Consider the following 21,474-nt stretch of genomic DNA (forward strand, 5'->3'; position numbering starts at 1 on the left):
CGCGCCTGCGCCGTGCGGCCGCTGCGCGGGGGCGGAGGAGACGCGACGCGACGCGACGCCGCGACGCTGGCGGGGGGCGGGGCCGCGGCCGGTGGCGAGCGTGGCGCGCGCCGGGAGCTGAGGTATCGTCGCGCGGGGCCGCGCCCCTCCCCCGCGCCGCTGAGGAGGCTTTATAACCGGCGGGGGGCGGGGGGCTGGCCCGGCCCGCGGGGGGCGTGAGCGGGGCTGTGGGCGTCCGCCGCGTCGCTCGCGTCTGGCCCGGCCCGGTGGTGCTTAACCCCGCTGTCGGGGGTGGCAGCGAGCGGGGCCCGGCCTGGCGAGGCGAGGCGCGGACGCTGCAGGCCGCGGAGGCCCTTGTACGCCGCCGGACGCCCGAGGCGTGCCGGGGGGCCATAGGCCTCCGCGGGGTCTGCCCCCTTCCCCTGGCTGTGCGTGCCCTCGGCTGTCGACGCGCAGGCTGGTGGCGGGTCGGAGCTGGGTGCGCGGGGGGGTGCCTGGCAGGGCGGGAGGGACGGGAAGGGACTTGCAGCAGCACCCCGAGCCCCGGCTGTGCCTGGTTTCGGGAGCGTGGGCTTGTGAGAACGTTGCACACACAGGCATTCTCTTGCCAGTAAGGAATATGGCTTGGCTTTTGGAGGGAGCAGCCTCTACAAGGTTTTCCACTCTTTTTGGAGTGGGAAATGACATTAACTTCCTCTGAGCGAAATTCCACTGTAGTAAAAATTAATTAACAAAAAGTAAAAGTTACTTACTTCGCATTAGCTGCAGGTAATTAAATTAATTTTTAATCTCGAAGACAAGGAGTGTGTTTCATGGTCAGAGTAGCTCTGTGTCCTTACTGCCCCAGCCAGACTAGCTTTCCATCATGCTGCAAAGGAACTGCCTGAAGAGTTCAAGAAACTCCTTCTCAGTAGTCAGTTGAATTTTGGCCCATCTGAAGTTTGCAATGAGAATGTTGGGCGTCATGATAAGCTGTACAGTTCCCTATCAGTTAGAAGCTGGCCTAATGTGTGACAACATGGAGTAGCAAGCACAGTGCACTGATAACAGCTGAGGGCTGGATAAACAACCAAGGAAGGAAGAGTTGCAGATCTAGTAGCTATCACTTTGTTCAAGTTTTCTCACAGTTCTTCAGTTAAATAAGTTGGTAGCATGGACAAAATCTTGAGTGTTCCTTTATGTCAACCTGTTTTAAATTAAAGTGTATTGTAAAAGCTATGAAAATTCTCATGTTTTCCCAGTAAAGTACCTTTTCACTGATCTCATTGTATAACCTGCTGTTCTCATTTTTAAGTTATGAATTTGATCTCTCTTCATTTAAAGGTAGCTTTAACATCTGGTAATGAGTTTAAAAGTCTTAGAAAGCAGTGTACTCTGCGCAACTATAACTTTCCATTCCAGGTTTTAATGTGTACTTCAAGCTATATGCTTGGTGCTTTTGACAAACAATGCTTTCACAGGTATATTTCAGTGTTTAAGGTTTTCTGCCACATCTTTCTTTATGTACCCATTTCCCACTCTGCTTTGCCTATTGTCATGACATGTAGCTTATGTTTTGTATTTTGTTGATGCAAACAAATACAGCAATGCTTTTTGTCTTGCTGTCTATTTTAGATGTGAGGTTGTGTACGGAAGCATTGCTTTCTATGATAAAAGAATTTTTGGGCACTTTTCTTAAGAGATTTAAAGTCTTTAGTTCAGTAAACATTATTATAATTAATTGTCATTATTTCCTTCCTGTCTGATCAGAAAAGTCAGATATTGAAACTGAAGGCATTGGCAGGCTTTTTCTCACGTTCCTATCTGCATATTAATTCAGTTCCACCATCTTTTTTTTAGAACTGTCTGCCTTTCAGTATATTTTAGTCTTATAAAGCAGTGGAAGACTTTGTTGGGGATTGTTTTACACAGGTCATGGTAAAACATCATGCAGACATATTCCAAATAGTAATGTTGTACAGACCATTGAATTTGTCTTTTTGCTTCAAACCATCAACATAGTTTCAGGCTCATGAGAAAAATGATTGTAGACTTTTTGTTTTCCCAGTAGAATAGTGTATTAGCTTGGGATTATTTTCCCTTACAGAATTGCATCTGGAGTTTGCATCTGTAGTATTTTTAAATTGCAAAGCATGATTCCACCAGCAAAAGTAGAATACATACTTTCTTTTTTCTTTTTTCTCTTCAGGAAAAAATGTGCCTCAGACACTACTGACCTCAGACCTTGCAGAGACCTGCTTTACCAGGCAAGTGCCTCAGTTGGTCAGTTCTTAAGGTATATTGAACAAAATTATTGTTTGCCTACTGAAATTGCCCTCTCCTCTATTTTGGCAAGGTTCTTCGGGCTTTTTGCTTTCTCTCTAGCAAAGAGCATGCATGCACATAAATATAGTCAGCATAGTCCTGAAAGCAAAGGTGGTTTATGATGAAGAGATAACTGAATATGATACAGTTGAGTTTGGCTATAATTTTGCTGTACCAGCTAAGCTGATTTGTGACTCCAAAGTTGCTGCTAACTCATAATAATGCTGTATTAACAGACTGCATGAAATCCTAGTAAGATATTCCAAGTCAGTTTTAATAACCTTCTCACAGAATGTATCTTGTCAATTTGTATGTGGCTATACTTGATTTTTTTTTTTTATTTCTCCTAGCAAATGTGCCCTTTGGGTGGTCTCCTCCTGATTTTTAAAATGTATGGAGATACTTAATACTAGAGATTATTGTGTATGCTTTATTCAAATAAGACTATGCTCATAAAAATGAAAAGCTAATTAATCCTGTTTCCTCAAGAACACTTTTTCTGAGTACACCATCCATCATTTCCCTTATTTCTGTTTTATAACGTTATATACATCTACACCACTATTTCAAAGTCCAACTTCAGTACGCTAAAGTATCTAAGTAAAATGTATCAGCTCAGGATTTAGCTGATTTAGGCTAGTAAACTCATGCTAGAGTCTTCAATGCTGTTTATACATTTACTGTTTGTCATGCATGCTTAATGCCTGCTGTTGCTGATGCTTTCTGAATGCAGTCTAGGCATACTTTTGAGCTCTTCATGGAGAGTAAAAATAACTGTAGCATCCAGTTTGCTGGGTCAAATCCATTCACAAAGTCCCATTCTTGACCACAGACAGTAGCCACGACCTGCTGCTACCCTGAAGTAGGAAGTAATTGGGTAACTTCTGATGAGAGAGGTCTCAATTATTGCCCCACATTTAAGAATTTGTCTTTATTTTGGGAATTTATGCCTCTTTTTCTCCTAAATGAAAGAAAACCACTAAATTTATTCCTTAGATATTTCAATAGAAGCTAATGTGCATGTAGGAGGTGGGTTACCGAATAAATATGCTCCATTTTAGTGTGCTTAAATTTGTGAAAGTTGATTTCTGTTATCTAAAACAGGTCAATCTTACTAGAAACCTGTTGATACAAATTAAACCAATTTTTTTTGTTGTTCCTTTTACCACGGAAGAAAATTTTGAGGAGTTAAAACCTTTTTGGTCTTAAAAAAATATGACTCATAGTATTTTACTAGTTGGAGAGGAATTAGCTTATCCCAGAAAACACACAATCTCTACAAAGTAAGCAGCATTTTTAAGGAGGAGGGTAATGCTTCTGCTAATAAAAGACAACAGGCAAAAGGTATTACAGGTTCTGACTTGCACCCTGGCCCACCACCACTGTGTTCGTTTTATAATTTTTTTAAGGACTGAGGGTGGTTGCCAGTACTGCATCATGAAGAAAATACCCCAAATAAAAATGAAGTAAAAAAAAAAAAACACAACACCCAACCCCATCCTTCTCATCCAGTTCACTCCCAGCCCATCCCCGAAAGGACACATTGTTATCCAACATATCTTTCAGATGTTGAGCAAATTGTACCATGCTCTCAAAGTCAATAAAATGTTGCTCTTGGTTACTAATTTGTATCTCACAGGAGCATTGCTTGTGTGTTATCTCATCATTTACTTCTCAGATGTGAAGAAAGCCTCTTACTTCTTTTTCACTATGATTGTATATACCTTTGATAGCAGGTCCTAAAAATGTCTGTGAGAGTATATTAGCATATGCTACTTCCCTGATAAACTTGGGAAAGCTCAGATCCTTCAGAAAACTATGGGGATATTCTGACTTTGGATAGCTAACAACAAGTGTTTAATATATCATGGCAAACACTGGATTGTTTTTAATTTCTTTATGGATCATGGCATGGGGCATTGTTCTAGCCGTGCTGTATGTCGCACATTGAAAGTCTTCACAATACTTTTCAAATCTGAAAAATGAAGAAATAATACAGCCGCACTAGTGTATGTCCTCATGCCCTCACGTTTCAATGCGATCTGTATGAGTTTCCAAGAATAAAAGACATTGTAGTTGCAGTATTGCTTGTTATGGTTCTCCTTCTTTTGCATAAACCTGCATACCTTGTTCATACTTCACCACAGAGGGAGAAATGTAACTTCTAAGGCCTGCAGATTCTTATTTGAAATGTAAGTAAATTAGTGTTGCTTTCTGTCAGTGACCACTCTCAGAAAAACTGAGAATAAACAAGGTGATTTTGTGTTCAGATGGTTAGTCTGTGATTGTTTTTACAAACAAAACTGTGATTTTTACAAATGGTAAATTCCATTCCTTTCTGTTTCCAAGCATTTTGTGCCCAATTCAGTTTGAGGTTGTTTACCTTCTGTGGCCATCAAGAATCCTAATGCAGATAAACCTGATCCCAGTCTAAGTACTGTGCTGCAAAGTCCAGCTGTAACATAGCTAGCCCAAGTGGAATGGAGGAGTAACTCCTTGTCTCTTTTCCCCTCACTGGGCAGTTGTATTATTTTACTTCAAGCAAGTGCCAGTAGTTTGAAGATGAGATGAAACGAAACTAGAAATTAAGTTTTGGGCTCTTCTGTTGTTACTTTTAATGCAGGAAAAAGGCCCAACATTTTTGTCGGGTTTTTAAACTTTGCAACTGACACTTTTAACATTCTGAAGTTGATTGTATATATTCCAATTTTGATGTGAGTATTGTTAGATGTGGTTTGGTTTTCATCCCCTAATTGGAACACAGGGTGCAGTTATGCTTTCATTTAATAAAGCTATCCTTGTTAAATGGCTAAAGAGAGAAAAAAATCTTAAGTATAACCAAAAGTCAGTCCTCAAAATTTAATCTATTTTCAATTACTGCCTTTTTTTTCCTGAAGTAATTCTATTAGTTTGGTACTTTTCTCAGCAAGCTAGTGTAGACAGGAATTAATTTCTTGTATAAAAGAATAGAGGCACAGCATTAAAAATATTCAAACCTTCCTTGTAATTACAAAAAGAAACAAAAAGTAGCATAAATCTACAGAGGAGAAAGAACAACTTTAAAATTAATGTTTGAAAAGCCTGTGGTGTAGAATGCTGATCTGAAAAGGATTATATGATGAAAAGGTTGATGAAATGCTGTTATTTTTGCATAAACAGACAAATGTAATGGATCAACATAAAAAAGGTTGAATTTAATACAAACCACATCAAGCTGCTGTTAAATGACATCAAATTACTACCGGTTATTATTTTAGGAGAGATTAGATGTCTGTGGTAAAGTCTGGTTCTAGAAGTCTTCTCTGACATACACTTACTTAGTCCTTGCCAATACTGGTTGTCTCTGAAGACTGAAGGGTCTTCATTACATCATTTAAGAATTGTCTCCTGTAGCCTGCTTATTAGTTGTACAACTGAAAGAGCACCACTGCTAAACACATGCACTGGGAGGCAAGATCCCTTAGCAGCTATTTTAGGACTGTTAGCTGGTCTACTACACATTCAAACCACTGCAGATGTGTTGTGGTTGCACCTGAAGAAACATGAACTGCAAGCTTACAGTTCTAGATATTTTGTTTGAAAATGTTCAAAACAGACTTGAGATCAGAAAATTCCTTCCTCCTTCAGTCAGACATTTTTCAAATAGTGTATTTTAGCAGTGTTCTCCTTGTAGCCATTGCTTTTTTTACATGCTAAACCAGAGATAAGAGAAGGAGGAGGTTGAGACTTGAGGCTTGAATGACTATTCAAGCCTACTGAGGCTTGAATGACTATTCTGAGAAAGTATGTATTGATATTTTGAAGTGAAACCCTTCTGTTTGTACTTCCTAGTCTACACAATTCATGTCAGCCTTCCTGTGCAATGGTCTCATTCAGAAAAAGTGCTAGAGGTAAAGCGGGGAATATGCTCTGCACTTGTTGACTGTCCAGGAGCAGCAAATAAGTTAAAACATGAACAACATCCGGTAGCCTGTCTTCTCTAGAATTTAGTAATAGAAGCAGCTGGGAGAGAGACTGAGGCAGAGGTTCCACTCCCCTCCTCTATATATCTTGGCAGTATTGGCATGTACGTGAAGATAAAGTGTTTGAGGGAGTAGCATTTTATGTAGCCAGAAACACTGTGCAGGAATTTCTTTTGGACACTAAGTTTGTGTGAAAATGGTTATTTGGAAAGTCATATGTGGTAAGTGAAGGGGTGAAGTAGATGCAAGTAACTGGAATTATGTGCGGGTAGGAAGAGAAGGTGAGGATCTGTGTCTTATATTCTCCTGCTAACCTTGGTACCACAGTTTGGTATTTCAAGAAGAATGCATGAGCAGAAATGAAGGCAAGCAGATGTAATGAGTGCTATTAATGGTAGGCAGGTAAGGATTAAGAGTGTTGTTGCAAGGAACTTGCAGAGAAGGAGAGCGAGCTCTAGAGTGGATGTCTTGAAGGTTCTTCAGGGAAACTGAGTTAACTTTGTGTGATACTGACAATTCATGTATTGGTTTCAGAGTGCACCAAGCAAGCAGTGACACAGGAAGCCTTTCAGGTGTCAGTGAGAAACACTTGCCTTCGTCATAAAGGTGCAGTTAAACCATCTGTATGTCTGCCACAGTGTGTATTTCTGAAAAAAAGTGCGTAACACTTAATGGGATGTAGTGGTTATTAGCATGTTGGTCTAATCTAACAGAGCTGATGCAGGACAATGGAGGAATCATCACATACCAGTTCCTTGCCATTTACTTCTTGTTTTGTACTGAGTGGTCAACCCAGAAATGACAGTGTGACACAGTAAAAATTAGTGGACTGATGATGGTACTCAAGGAGAGAAAACATAGGAGTTGAAGGTACAAGCACACTGCCTGAGACACAGTTGTGGAAAATGAGCGTCCCAGAATGATACATTGTAAGAGAGAGAAGCTTCTTCAGGATTGGATATGCAAAGAAATGAAGTGTACAGGTTGGGAGTGTTGAGCTGGGGAGGCATCACAGCACACCTACCAGTCCAGATCCTCAGCACCAAGGAACTGCTGCTCAGAAAACTTCCACAACACCTTAGCGTCATGGCTTTTACTATAGCAATATAATTGTGTAACAAGCTACACAGACAAATGCTATAACTTCTTGTGTAGGCTCTTGTTCCTATGTAGGACCTTTCCACAAAGAGCTGGTCTTTCATTCATTAGTATATATGAAACCTGTGTCAATATTGACCTAGTTTAAACATGGCTCTTGATGAGTCACTGATGTTCCACCTTTGGGAAAAGTTACTCTTTCCAAATATTAATTGACATTTCACTAGACTATCACACAGGTACTTGTGGAAAGCTGTAATTGGCAAAAATTATGACTATGATTACAGAAATAATCGTTCAGTTTGGCACACTTAGGATAACTTAGTTTATTGTTTCACTTCATTATGCTTCATTATTTCATTTTGTTTTTCACAGTGGAAGCTCAAAAATACAACAACAATTAAAGGAATCTATGCTTCGTTCTCCATGAGTTTTCTCTGCTCTTATGGTACTTAATTATACCACCTACCCTTTTTTTACAATAATGCTAGAATATACCAGCTTCTCTTGCATTGCTGCTACAGAGGGCAGCTCCCACAAATGTAAGGAAGCTTGGAAAAAGCTCCAGAACTCGAACAAGAAAAGATCTGGAGGGAGAGAGTAGCTACTTTATGCAAAAGATGACACTTTTTTATTAGCAGTAGACTGGAATGTTGAAATCCTGCCAGGGTAGTCATCACAGGTATGCACTAAAATCCTGATGACTTGTATTCCATTTCAGTTTTGCAATTAATTCCGGGCCAGGCAGTGTCTGGTGATGTTTGCTAGACAGCAAGGTTCAAATTAAAACATGACACATGAGCTATGAAGTGGAGAGAAACACTGATGAAAGCTTGCAAGCTTAAGGCACACACACTGGACTAGGAAGTAAAGTAAATGATACCAGTCTTAGCTGATCTCATAAACTGGTGCTGAGATTTTATGTCAGCTGTGTATGAAAAATACTTTAATTGTGTATAGACACAGCTTCAATATGACTTTTTTCATCATTTGCCAGAGTTAGCTTTGCTCTCCTGGTTTCATAACATTCACACTTGTAGTTCATTTCACTTCCTGATTGCAACAGGAGTGATTTAGCAGTGTGTTGGAAACTATTTTATTTTGCTTGTCTCCAGCTGTAGGTTAACACTGTAGGGTAATAAATGTTAGTGTTGGCAAGTCATTCTGATTGTTGTGTCTGTTAAATCAATATAAAACAAATGAATCTAACTAAGGATGCCAGAGAATACTCTTTTTCTTTCAAGGTTTTCCCATGTTTCCAGCTGAAGGATGGTAATGCATAGAAAAGACAAATAAAACACAAAGTGCATCAGGTGATTCCTGTGTATCTGAATGGACATTTAGCACTCAAAAAATGGCTAAACCCCAAATGTCCTTGTTTCTTTCTTCACGTAAGTGGTGAAAATTAGGTTTCTAAAAAGTTACATTGTCTCAGCCTAGCAGCAATGATGTGTTGTGTAATAGATAAAATTCTTGATAATGCAGAGTCGTTATACTTTTTGTAAATGAACTGTCCTTAGAATATGTCTGATTCAGCAATGCCCTATTCCTAGGCAAGTTATCTGGTAAAGATTCCCAGGTAAAGTATCTGACTGATGTTTTTTAAAAAAAATCTTTAGATCACAACACAGTCATTTAAGACTTGTTTGCTACTACGCAAGACAAATGTTTTGCAGACCTCTGCAGCAAGCTCAGTGTTTGGTAAAAATGCATCTGATCCCTGTTCTTTACCATTTTTTCCCCAGCAATGACTAATCTCTTGCTTCAGGAATTTATTGTGTTATGTGTATGAATAGATGCGTATACATATTATTTGTATCTGTGTTTAAAATGTATGTGTGCACATGTGTGTTTTAATATATACATGTATGTGTATGTATATATTTCTTTTTACATTTTAGAGCTGTGATGGCCAGTCACCAAGCAGAAGTTCAGAGTTTGAAGCTAGATAATGATTCAGTTATAGAAGGAATAAGTGACCAGGTACTGGTGGCAGTTGTGCTCAGTTTCACTTTCATTGCTGCTCTGGTATATACGCTTTTAAGGTGAGAAAATGTTGACAGGACTTAATCTACGTACCTGCATTTGTAAAGTTCTAACTTTGTCAACAAATTTTTGCATCGGTATACAAAACAGCTGTGATTTTGTGACATTAAGGAAATGATTGTTTGATCACTTACTCTGTTTAACTAATTGCTTGGCAGAGTTTCATAATTTAATTCACAGTTAGAATGAAATTATGCATTTCTCAAAAGTGAAGTTTAACTATTCCTTATCTTCAGGTGGTCAAGCTGGATAATGTTCATCATTCCTTAAGACTGAAAATGGCTGAATTCACAGTCTATATGGCTGGTGTGTCATATTTGGTTACAACATACAGATTTGTCAATAATGACTCCATAATTAAGATTGGATATAATCCTCCAATGTATGTTCTAGTTGCAGTCTCCTTCAAAAAAAAAAGAGAAAACAAACAAACAAAAAACCCCAAACCTGAATAAATTGACTGATTTGTTTATAAATGAATACGCTGGAAAACAATGGACTTTAATATGCTTTCTATAAAGCAAAATGTTAAGTTCATAATTTAGTAACTTTAATGGTCAAGTAATCAAAGTTTATTTTTTATTTCAGAGTTTTTCCTTGCAACCTAACAAATATGTTAGCTTATGTGTTTAGGTAACATAAGCTTCAGATTGGCGCTTTTTTTTTATGGATGTCTGTAGACTTCTGAACACAGAAGAGTTTTAATAACTAAGAGAACTCAGTTTTAGTGACACATTGGCATTATGGAATTTACTGAGGAGGATCTGTTCATATGAGAAGTATTAGCGGGGTAGGAGGTATGTGAGAGCAAGCTACAAAAGAAACCAGAAGTGGGAAGGCTTGGTTGGATGGCAAGGCAGTGCTGCTGTTCAGGACCAGGAGATAGCAAAGTAATCTAAGAGAAACGTACGCACTTCACCTTGCTTTTCTTTCCAAGGCTGTTTCAGTTATTCAGATGGCTTCAAGAGTGCCTCTTTTCCCTCTGCTCTCTTATGCTTTCTCTACCCCTTATATTGACATTTTTAGCATTTGTGACTTGAATTTTAAGTGTTTAGTTTAAAAGTAAATATTTTATTTTTGAACTTCATAAAGGAAAGTAAGTTAGGAACATAAAAAGGTGAGGGGAACAAGGGTTAGCAGTGGGCAAGAGTAGTGGGAGTTCACTCAGCATTGGCTTTCAGGGACATGAGACATCAATGATGAAGGGTTACTTGGGGAAGGAGGAAAGGGCTAGTTACTAGCTACCTCTGTAGTGTAATTAGCTAAGTAAAAAGTTTGTCTGTTGATCCTGTTACATGCTCTGATGGTTTATTTTCTGGAGGGGCAAACAAACTCAGACACAAAGCTTCCATACTTTGGAAGTCTTGAAGCTTGTTTACTTCTGCATTGTATGACTGGCTACTGGAAGTCCTATCAGCATCCTCTTAGCTCTCCACAGTGCCTTCTGGTACCTTCTGAAATTGTCTGTATTCAGCAGCATTTTTCCTCTACCTCCTTTGTATTGTGTCCATCAAAATCTGCATAGTATGGTAGAAAATCTGTACAGTACAACAAGTATACTAATTCTTATTTATTTAGCACTGAAGAGGGAGTGGGGGAGAAAAAGAGTATTTTCTTTTTCTTCTGTAGTTATCTTAGACAATACAGTGGTCTATGTGTTCCTTATACTGTATCCATTTTACCCCAGTCTCTTTGCCACCCGTACTTCTGTATTCAACATCTGAAATACTTAAGTTGGGCAGGAACAGGTCCTGGGTGAGAATACATGAAAGAAAGCTTAGGGTAATGAATAAGGTTGCAGGAACTGAATAAAAAGGGAAAGTAGGCAGCAAGGAGTGTACGTTGCAGAAGATTTTAGGGGGCAGACATGGAATATGGAAAGAAATGTTAAGGGATATGGTTGCTGTACCTGTTTCCAGCAGGGAGAACTCAATGAAGCACCGCATCGGGGCATGAGCTGAAGGTCTCTGTGCTTTTGGTGGAGAAACTTATTAGCAGTAATTAAAATATATACCAAGTTGCAGATGTTTAGTTTGGTCACTCTAAGATACTTTTGCAAAGCCTGTACGTCTTTGAGTTATAAATTTTGATAAAATGCAGCCCGATTTTTTCCATCATCTTTTGAACTTGTGAGTAGGTTGTCACATTACAAATGAGACTGTGAAAATTTAGTTTATCTAACAAATTAAAGGGAGCCTGATCCTCCAGTGTTTTGTATCAGGTTCCCTACTTGTCCCACATGACTTACCTAACCCTTGTTTATGAACCTGCAGGTTTAGATCTTTTCTCTCATTTTTGTATCCCATCATATGGTTTGGTTATAAGATCGAGTCAGTATTTTCAGAAGTGAGATCTTAATCCTTGGAACATCATTGCCCAGTGATACACCAGTCCCCATATGTACTGTCTGTCACTCTCACTGTGTGAGACTACACGCTGAATGAGTAGGCAGCCTTCTCCCTTCTGGTAATAATAATTTGGTGGGGCCCTTTGTGATACATAGTACAATCTTTCCATGTCATGGGACTTTTTTCCTCAAGTTATGGAGTGCTAACACTCAAAAATAGGGAAATTAAAAGACTCTGCATCTAACTTAATTTCTTTCTGGCTTGTCTTTGATAATGCCTTTAATTACGTAGCACCATACTGTTTTTAATTTATTTCATTTATTTTCTCACACTAATCACGTGACAGAAGTTATGAATTGGATATGTCTTGAGCTCTGCCTGTCCCCTCCTGGACATTGTGCAGTGTTCTCCTACCTCAGCATCTTATGCATAAGTGACAGGTGTTGTACATACTATACCTCTACAGCTCTACAAATACTCTCATGTATTCAACATAGTATGTGATACCAGAGTAAAGTCATATGAATGAAGTATTTGTACAAGGATGATATGCGAATATTGCCCAGGTAACTTTACCATGTCTACTTTTTAAATTTGAGCACTTAAGATTCTTCTTTGCTTAGTATAACTTTTCACTGCATAATTCTTTAGTAGCAAATTTGCAATTAGTTGTTCATGAAGGAATCAGAATAAACTGGCTTATAATTAACACCTTCCACTTGTGTGTGATTTGAATTGAATTTCAATATATATCAATGTTCTGGCAAACTGAAGGTGCAAAATATGCTCATTTGTAGCATGTAAACAGGAAAATACTTCTACATATATAACATGAATGACAGACAACATCCACAAAATCTGACTCATGGAGACCCAGGGTGGGCAAGAAAGGTTTTAACATAGGCTTCCCATCATATAACTTTCACATATGTCACCCACATTAGTGTTAAATAAATTTACTTTTTACAGATAACCATGGAATTATTAGTATGAAAAATATGGGGTTTGTCTGTTCCTCTTTGAAGAAGAAATGAAGGAGACAAAATGTTAAAGATAGCAGTAATGCAGTATTATGATTGCTTACATCAAATGAAGGACAATATTGCAGAAGCTCCTAGAGCCATTGAGGAAATCATGTAAATAGAACTGCAACCAGAAAATGTCCTAAAAATTCAGCCAGTCCAGCCCTCAGCTCTGACAGAGGATCAGCTTGCCTAGATCATCCCTGGAAGCAGCGCAACCTGTATTTTGATGTAAGTTTTAGTGAAAGATAGATCACAATACCCTGAGGTAACCTTTTCTGATTTTGTACACTTAGTGGTTGGAAACGTTTTTCCACCAAGCTTAGATAACTGTGGGAATTAATTGCTCATATTTATAGAATGAAAGCCTTATCCTGTCCCCTTTTGTCTCCATGAGCAGTCTTCTATATGAACTGACATTTCTTCACTCTTTCTCTAATGTTTAAAAAATGTGGGCAGTAGTTCTTATTCTCTTCTGCACTTCCTCCAACTTCTCTACGTGTTTTTATGCATTTAGCCCAAAATGGAAAACAGAATCCAGCTGAGACCCCAACAGTGCTGAGCAGAATGTATCACCAGTGAAATCCATATGAATAATTAAAGCATGAAAATTCAGTTTTGAATATGATACTGTTGACTGATATTTATTGTAACTCAACACCTCTTAATGTTGTCAGCTTCATTCTTAATTCCAATTCTGTTCCCATTGTGCTTTTGAATTTCAAACTTGTAATATATAGAGCCTCCCTTCTTTAGTGAGTCCCTTCCCTATGATTCCCCTTGGCATCTCTAACCTGTAGTTTTGTTGCCCGTAGAGTCTTTCTTTTTAAAGAGTGATCTAAAAAGAGTGATTTCTTTTTATATCTAGTCTGCTGATAGTTACATAAATTCAACATTCTAAATCTAAGAGTTTGCCTGCCCCTTCTTATGTAAATGTTATGTCTTAATCTTTCATGTAGCAGATAAAATTGAAATAATTAGGATATTTCAACTCTATAACTTAGGCAGTGAGTGAAAAAAAATAAGAAATTTACAGGTAGGTCAACAATAAAAAAACTAGCAGTGGAGACAAAAATTAAAAATATTTCTGCATGATGAATATAAGAGCTTTCAAGCAACTTGATTTTTTTGCAGGTTAATAGCATAATTTTGTTTCAGATGAAAATCTAGTTTTAACATGATTTAATGGTTGATTATGGAGTCTCTCTGAAAAATCTTGCTGCCGTACAGCTTTAAATGTGCAGAGTAACTTTAGGATCTAGAATAAATGTCCTGTTTCCTTAATTATTTGTGTACTTCCTTTAAAATCCTTTATAGCAGGAAAGAATTATTTTTTGCCCTTTGTTCAAGTTTCTTTTTTTTCAATCGGTTATTTTTCAGTGTTGGGCCACAGTGTTCCGTTTTTCTTATTGCTTATATTTCCTTTCACAGAAATGAACATCAGAACATACACCCAGAAAATCAAGAGCTAGTGCGAGCTCTTCGTCAGCAGCTTCAAACTGAGCAGGTGCTGCGCTAAGTCTTGGCATCATTCAACTATCTGGTTTGGGGTAGTGTAGACTTCTCTGAGGTTCTGGAAGAAGCTGGTCTTGAAAGTTGGTAGTGTAGACTTCTCTGAGGTTCTGGAAGAAGCTGGTCTTTAAAGTTACGAAAGCTCACTTACTGTACAGAGGCATCCTTGAAATTTATCAAGTAACGAGATAACTGAGGCTTTTTTTATGGATAAGTTAAGTAATTAAGATTAAATACTTGGCTGGTTCTTTCAAACAAGTTTTTGCCACAAGGTGGAGTATGTTAGATTATGTTGCATGCTTCCTGCAATGTTCCTGGGAACTTAGTGGTAAAGGAAAGGAAATCTGGAGTACCGCTTGCTGCCACAGGATAGGGGTTAGATGTTTAGACTGATAAACTGTGTGTAGCAGAACAATGGCACAGCAACAAGAGCCAGGCAACAAAAATTGACAGAGAGAAACTTTTTACCAAAGCGTTTAGTGACAGGACAAGGGGCAATGGTTTTAAACTGAAAGAGATTAGGTTTAGATGGGACATAAGGAAGAAATTTTTTACAATGAGGGTGGTGAGACACTGGGACAGGTTGCCCAGAGAAGTTTTGGATGCCCCATCCCTGGAAGTGTTCGAGATCAGGTTGGGTAGGGCTTCAAACAACCTGATCTAGTGACAGATGTCCCTGTCTATGGCAGCAGAGTTGGACTACATGATCTTTAAGGGTCCTTCCAACCCAAACCATTCTATGGTTGTATGATTGCATCCAGTTTTGACATGTAGAGGTGAGGATGGGAGAGTCTAGGCCAGGTACTAGAAATTGCTGAGGCCCAGCCCTAGAGTGAAAAGCCATACTTTTGGAGAGTATTGAGGAAAGTCTTTCATCATAATACTTCTTGAAATAATGACAGATTTTTAACTAAAGTGCATATTTATGTGGAAGACAAATATGGCAAAATGGGGAGAAAAACCATTTCATGGCAGTGACATACACAAGCTGATGTCTATGCTTGGGCTTGGGAACACTAAATGCTGCAACTGGTGAGCAATGCAGTTCAGTTACCTGGCTCTAGACAGAGCTACTTAGGATAATGAAGTAACAGTCTAGGTCTGAGTTGTTATTCATACTTCAGCATGTCTAACCTAACTTAGTGTGAAGGCCCAAGGAGGTTCTTTCTTTGCGGTCTTTAACTGGATTGAAGCACATATGTATATAACAGATGAGGGGAAAATAATGGGCTTGTCACAAGAAGAACTTGCTTAGTGAATAAGTTTTTGCATTTAAGTATGCTTGCTTTTTGAATTTAAATATATGTCTCATTTCACATAGTTTTGCATTTGACTGTCTGACTTCTAGAAAATGAACACTGAATTTATTATTATTTTTTTAAACTCAGTAGACTTATATATAAATAGTATCTCTAACACTTTGCATTTCTCTTCTGTTCCAGCAGGATGCTTCTGCTGGTGATAGACATCGCTTCTATACAGATATGTCCTGTCCAGTCTGTTTGCAACAGGCTACATTTCCTATAGAAACAAACTGTGGACATCTCTTCTGTGGTAAGCAAGAAAAATCTCAAGCCCCAAAGATAAAACCAGAACAGAAATACAAACATTTGGCACTAGTATAGCCACTCTAATGCAAAGCTTTGTTTGATTTTAATTGCTTATCTTCTAGTTGCGTTAGAAATAATTTTTATATAAATTGTTGAGAAAATACGTTTGTGAATGTCACTTTGAGACTGTGCTGCATTTTTTTCTATCAGGATTGAAACTGCGGTTAATTTAAAAATGTCAAGGACAGAGTATAATTTATTTCCAGTTAGTAAAAAACTGAAGAGCCTGAAAAACACTCAGAAATGAACCATTTTAAAAAACTGGTTTAGAAAGAGTAAAAAATTCTGCTTGGTATTATCTTTATCTCAGAGTGAGTTTTTTTTCCTTGGAAGTCCTGAAGAATTAAGGCTAAGTTCACAATGCTTAAAGTGTTTGCCTTTTTTTTTTTGAGGCTCAGCTATTCAAATTTACATATAAATGCCCTGTGTAGCATTTTGCTTCCTCTCCTTCAGGTTCCCAGTAAGATTCTTTCACTGCATTCATCTAGTTTTATGGTGTATATAGTACATACCATGTCTAGTCATTTAAAAGAAAAAAATTACAAATTTGGAAAACAGTTAAGTACTCAGATTTTTATATATTCCTTCATCTGTTGAAACTCTGATAATAAAGCCAGGGTTTGGGGATAAATTTTACACCTCTTGACACTTTTGTGACTTCTAAATTTTAAACTGGTAAAATTTGTAATTATTTGCTTCTTCAGCTAATGATTAAGAAGGTTTTTTTGTCTTTTCAGGAAATAATACCTTAAAGTTAATGATGCAGTTGAACCTATTCAGGATTTTTCTCATTAATAGCATTGAATGTGAACACATTGGCTCTTGGTATCTTCAGTGAATACTGTATACAAAATTACACCTGAAAAGATAGATTTAACCTAACTGCTTGTACACTTCTGTTCTTTTCCTTGGTGTGTAACATTATTTCATGCAATGGGTGTTCCAGCTTCCAAGTTTACATATCTGTAATTTACCTTCATCAGGTTCCTGCATTATTGCCTACTGGAGGTATGGCTCATGGCTTGGTGCCATCCGTTGTCCAATCTGCAGACAAACGGTAATATTTTAAGTAATGACGGACCTGATAGTTTGGCTATCTAGTATAGCTTACCAAAAAAGCACTTACATGTGAACTGCAATAGTGAGACTGACAGAAGAAGTCTGAAAAGCAAAAAGAACATGGATATGTCAGACATAGATGGTGGACATTAAGTTTTTTTGAACGTTTTGTTTTGCCAAATGGCTCAAAAAATACAGATTGTTCCTGCAACTCGAATTTAAGTGAGCAGCACTGAGAACTCAGCCATTTTTCTGTAAAGGAGTATATGAAAAGAGAAAATTGTAAGATCTTAACTATGATTCTTCCATGCTTTCTGTTTGGGATGTTATATAACTTCTTCACCAGAACTTGCATCTGAAAGACCTTGCTGTTGAGGAAGACTGCCAGTAGGCAGTATACTACTGATTTCTGAGAAGTACCCTCTCCCTTCCTTCTCTCCCTGCCAAAAAAACCTATCCATGTCAATTTCTTATTTTGTACCTATTTTTAGTTTGTATGTATTATTAATTTGAGCTTTGTAGAGCAAGCATTAACTTACTTCCTACGCAACTTACTTACATTGTCAGTTTGAAATATGTCCCTGCAACTCATTAACACTTAGGATCTCTGAGTCTTATAATATATGTTTTAACAAAAGTACATCTTTATTTTAACAGTGCACAAACTACAGAACTAGTAACTTCTGATGAATTATATAACGTGCTTCACGCCCTTGCCATATATTATATCCTGCTTTGATTGTGTGTATCAGCAGGACAGATGACTGTAGGAAGACAGAGGAAGGAAAGAAAAATATGTATGACTAGAGGAAGAATGAATAGGTTTAGAGTGTAGCCAGTGAGGAGAGAGAGACAAAAAATAAAGGTGAGGAAGATGAAAAAGGGGAAAATAAGTGACTTTTTTAGTGTCTCTCCTTACATAGATATTCTTCTACCTTCCTCTGAGTAACAGGTAAATTGGGTGGTACTGCTTACATGGTTATGCATTCATTCTCACCCTGTGAAGTAAGAAAAGTGAGTTATACATGAGGAATGGAAGTATGTACGCATGAACAACATGAGTCATACAAAAGGTTTGTGGCAGGGCTAAGAGTTGAATGTAGATCTGCTAGTGCTGTCATTTGCTAAACGTGACTGCTGCACAGATATAAGATATATATTTAGTGGCCAGGTACAGAGGGAGCTTTTGAAGACTGTAATAATTTAAAGTGCTATGTATTTTCTGTTTCCTATGATAATCTGTATTTTATACCTGAACCATTTTATACCTTCCAAATACAAGTCTTCAGTTTTCAGAAGCTCCTATACAGAAAGATAACATAAGATACACATGAATATGACCTTCCCTATTTTTCTATGTTTGCATGAAAGTTAACCCAAGAACATAACAGAATTCTCTGTGCTTACAAAAAAGCTGAAGGTTAATGTCTTTTTCTGTTAACTTATTATTCTGTATTATTCTCCTTTGTCTTGGTATGAACGACCATATGGAAAAGTATGAGTTTTGCTGCTTGCCTGCTGAAATGCAAGGCCATTCTAAAGATGGAAGAAGAATGGCCCTATTGGTTGCTTTATTTGATTTTCAGTTTAAGAAACAAAAGTGGATTAATTTGGTAAATTAACTTTCTTCTCCAAATCATATGTCCCACTTCTGAAACATAAACCATTTAGGTGTTTAGAAAAGTTTCCTGGAAGCCTCTCTTAGAAAGAGGGTTCTTATGCTTGTTTTTAACAATCTTTTAAAACATTAATATTCTGTAAAGAGTGATAAGCAATGAATTTGTTAAAACTTAGCAGCAGTATCCATGTTAGTAGTTTTCCTTTTATTTTGCTACTAAATATTCAACTAAAACAAAGTTTGTTCTATGTAGTTAACTGAAGATTACTGTTTTCATTTGTGGTTCACAATGCCTGTGTTTAAGACAGTTGCACATGTAACAAAATCTCCCTGCTGTGTCTAGGTAACTTTGTTTTTACCACTCTTTGGTGAAGATCAGCAGGATGCAACCCAAGTACTTCAAGATGTTAATGATTACAATCGGAGATTCTCAGGACAGCCCAGATCTGTAAGTTTTGGGTAAATTTGGGTGGAAGTCAGTGATTTTAGGGGAGATTAACAGCATTTTTTGTGGGGTTTTGGTTTTTTTCCTTCCCCCTTTTTCCCCCCCCCCAGGATATGAATTTTCTTTTCATGATGTTTAGGGACTATGCAAGTTTTCCTTAGGAAATTCATGTTTATGTAGTTAGGGCAAACCCACGACCTTGAAAATATTTATTTGTAATTTGTGGAAATGTATGGAAACGCATTTTTGTTGTGAGTGAGAACTGCTAATATGGCTTGAGTTCCTTATTAATGTGTTAAGCTCTTTTTTAATTATGACTTATTAATTTGAAAGGATTAATAATTAGTCAGTAAAAATACTTAATGAAATACGTGACATACAAGGAAGAATATTCACTTGATTGATCTCTTTACATTGATTATAAGAATCTGAAGTTCTACTCTGTGCCTTTCTTCCTCAGATTTCAAGCTATATGCTGTCTTGATTTTTTGTTTTCCTCCTAGATTGTATTACAGTCTTTATTCTGCTCTCTGAGTGAAGAAAACAGGATTTTTTTGATAAATAGCTAAAAGAGAGGGTTGAAGTTCTATGAACTTTAGAAAGTCAACCTTGTGATCCTGTCTTCTGTGTACATGCTCTGATTCACAAGGTGAAATTCACCTTCCCTGCTTGTCTTCATCTGTTCATGGATTTGGATATAGTAACAAAAAATTAGCAAGAAAAATGTACAGTTCAAAGAGACAAAAGAGGTGTGAGACGGGACTTTTTTTTTCATGTTCTAAACCACAAAACAGTTATGCTTTTGATCCAGAATAGATTGAAACTACCTTTCAGGCTCCATCGCACCTCTTTGTAGGCTCTGTGTCTAGTCCCCAATAACCTGTGTGAGGTCATGCCAGAAGTCTGCATTAAAGCCCTAATCGGACTAGATAAATTGTCTTTGATTTATACATGGTGTATGGTCTTAACCACATGCAAAATTCCTTTCTAGAGAACTTTTTAAGCCTTGGCAATAACTCATTTTAATGTCATGGCTCTGTGTAGAAACTGTGTACAGTAGAAAAGGAACCAGTATCAAAAAAATTCCAAAGTTCACCCCTCCCTACGTCTCACAACAAAGACCTGAATATTTTCTGCTGAGCAGTCCCTCACTAAGGTGACAGAATCATAGTAGAAAAATGGAAAGGAGCCAGAGATGGATTCATTTAAACGCTCTTTAGTTTACTTTGAAGCTTGATCCATCCTTTGGAAACTTATGTGAATCACTGGTTATATGCCACGGGAGGAGGTGTTGTGTTTCTGAAGAACTGCAACCTATTCTACTTCACCTATTGTTTTTTTTCTTGCAATCCCTAGTTGTCTGCCATTCTGATCAATACTTCACTCAGTTAATTGTTTGCTATTTCTCACTTTCTCAGTCATTTGGTTTACTCTAGTAGTCACTACTTTTTCTTCTTAATAGATGCCAGTGTATTTTGTAGTGAGTTAAATGTATGTTTTACAGTATAGAAAACATATATATTCTAAATATAACTTTTTACTCAGCAAAACTAAATCCAGGAAGTCTTGTCTTACTGTGTTTTGTTTTAATTCTTATAAACTAACAGATTCCAAAGCTGTAATGTAGTAATAGAAACTTCAGACTAAAAAAAGATCCATTTAGCATGGGCCTGTTGCTAAAGCAAAATACTAACTTTTGGTTTCTTTCTTCATAGATTATGGAAAGAATTATGGATCTGCCCACTTTATTGCGGCATGCTTTCAGGGAGATGTTTTCTGTTGGGGGCCTCTTCTGGATGTTTCGCATCAGAATATTCCTCTGCTTGCTTGGAGCCTTGCTCTACCTGGCTTCACCTCTGGATTTTCTTCCTGAAGCCCTTTTTGGAATTCTGGGGTTCTTGGATGATTTCTTTGTCATTTTTCTTCTGCTGATATATATCTCTATCATGTACCGAGAAGTGGTAACACAGCGGCTGAATAGATGAAACGGATGAAAATGACCCAAATGCAGAGGTGGTTGTGGAATGTTTTAAAAAGAGAACTGTAACATAAGTATGATATAGCAAGGCGCCTGTGTACAGTTTCAGTAGTTACAATTCCATAGCTGGTCATCTTATACAAATATGAAGGGTTAGTATGTGGTGATGCTTAACTGGAATCTTTAATTCGTGTATTACATACACTTCATAAGGATGAGGTTAGTTTTATAATGTAATAAACTACCTTAATCTACTTCCACCTGATGAACAACTGTATGTAATCAAAGCAGAAAACACCTTTTTTGGTGTGTGGTTTGTGAAAAAGGAGTTCTAGTAAAGGGCTTCTAACAAAAAATCCATTTGGGTAATCTAGACATGTATAAGGAAATTCAGAAATTCTTCACAGTACAGTTATCACGGCTAAATCGTTTAATGTCTCCCTGTTGTGGGCTAGAGTTTTTTAAAACAAAA

General features: G+C 37.7%; 1 protein-coding gene across 9 annotated transcripts; it reads left to right on the top strand.

Annotated features, from left to right (window-relative positions):
• Nucleotide 1: 1 nt before the first annotated feature.
• Nucleotides 2–21,257, top strand: RNF170 (ring finger protein 170). Of its 9 annotated transcripts, none has more exons than XM_075526911.1 (8): nucleotides 2–122; nucleotides 2,189–2,275; nucleotides 9,266–9,409; nucleotides 14,212–14,287; nucleotides 15,735–15,846; nucleotides 16,886–16,959; nucleotides 18,923–19,027; nucleotides 20,740–21,257. In XM_075526911.1, exons 3-8 carry the CDS (start codon nucleotides 9,273–9,275, stop codon nucleotides 21,007–21,009), a joined length of 774 nt encoding a protein of 257 aa, XP_075383026.1. In that variant the 5' UTR covers nucleotides 2–122; nucleotides 2,189–2,275; nucleotides 9,266–9,272; the 3' UTR covers nucleotides 21,010–21,257. The 9 variants fall into 9 exon arrangements, with proteins under 9 accessions (XP_075383026.1, XP_075383030.1, XP_075383034.1 ...); XM_075526915.1 differs by having other exon boundaries at nucleotides 15,738–15,846; XM_075526912.1 differs by lacking the exon at nucleotides 2–122 and adding an exon at nucleotides 541–610.
• The last annotated feature ends 217 nt before the right edge of the window (nucleotides 21,258–21,474 follow it).

The sequence above is a fragment of the Mycteria americana genome, chromosome Z, assembly GCF_035582795.1.
Source record: "Mycteria americana isolate JAX WOST 10 ecotype Jacksonville Zoo and Gardens chromosome Z, USCA_MyAme_1.0, whole genome shotgun sequence".
NCBI lineage: Eukaryota > Metazoa > Chordata > Aves > Ciconiiformes > Ciconiidae > Mycteria > Mycteria americana.

Coding starts and splice junctions, on each gene's coding strand:
- RNF170 (XM_075526911.1), top strand. CDS start 9,273: ATGGCCAGTCACCAAGCAGAAGTTCAGAGTTTGAAGCTAGATAATGAT. Junction 14,288..15,734: donor AGCAGCTTCAAACTGAGCAG/GTGCTGCGCTAA, acceptor CTTCTGTTCCAG/CAGGATGCTTCTGCTGGTGA. Junction 16,960..18,922: donor GTCCAATCTGCAGACAAACG/GTAATATTTTAA, acceptor TGCTGTGTCTAG/GTAACTTTGTTTTTACCACT.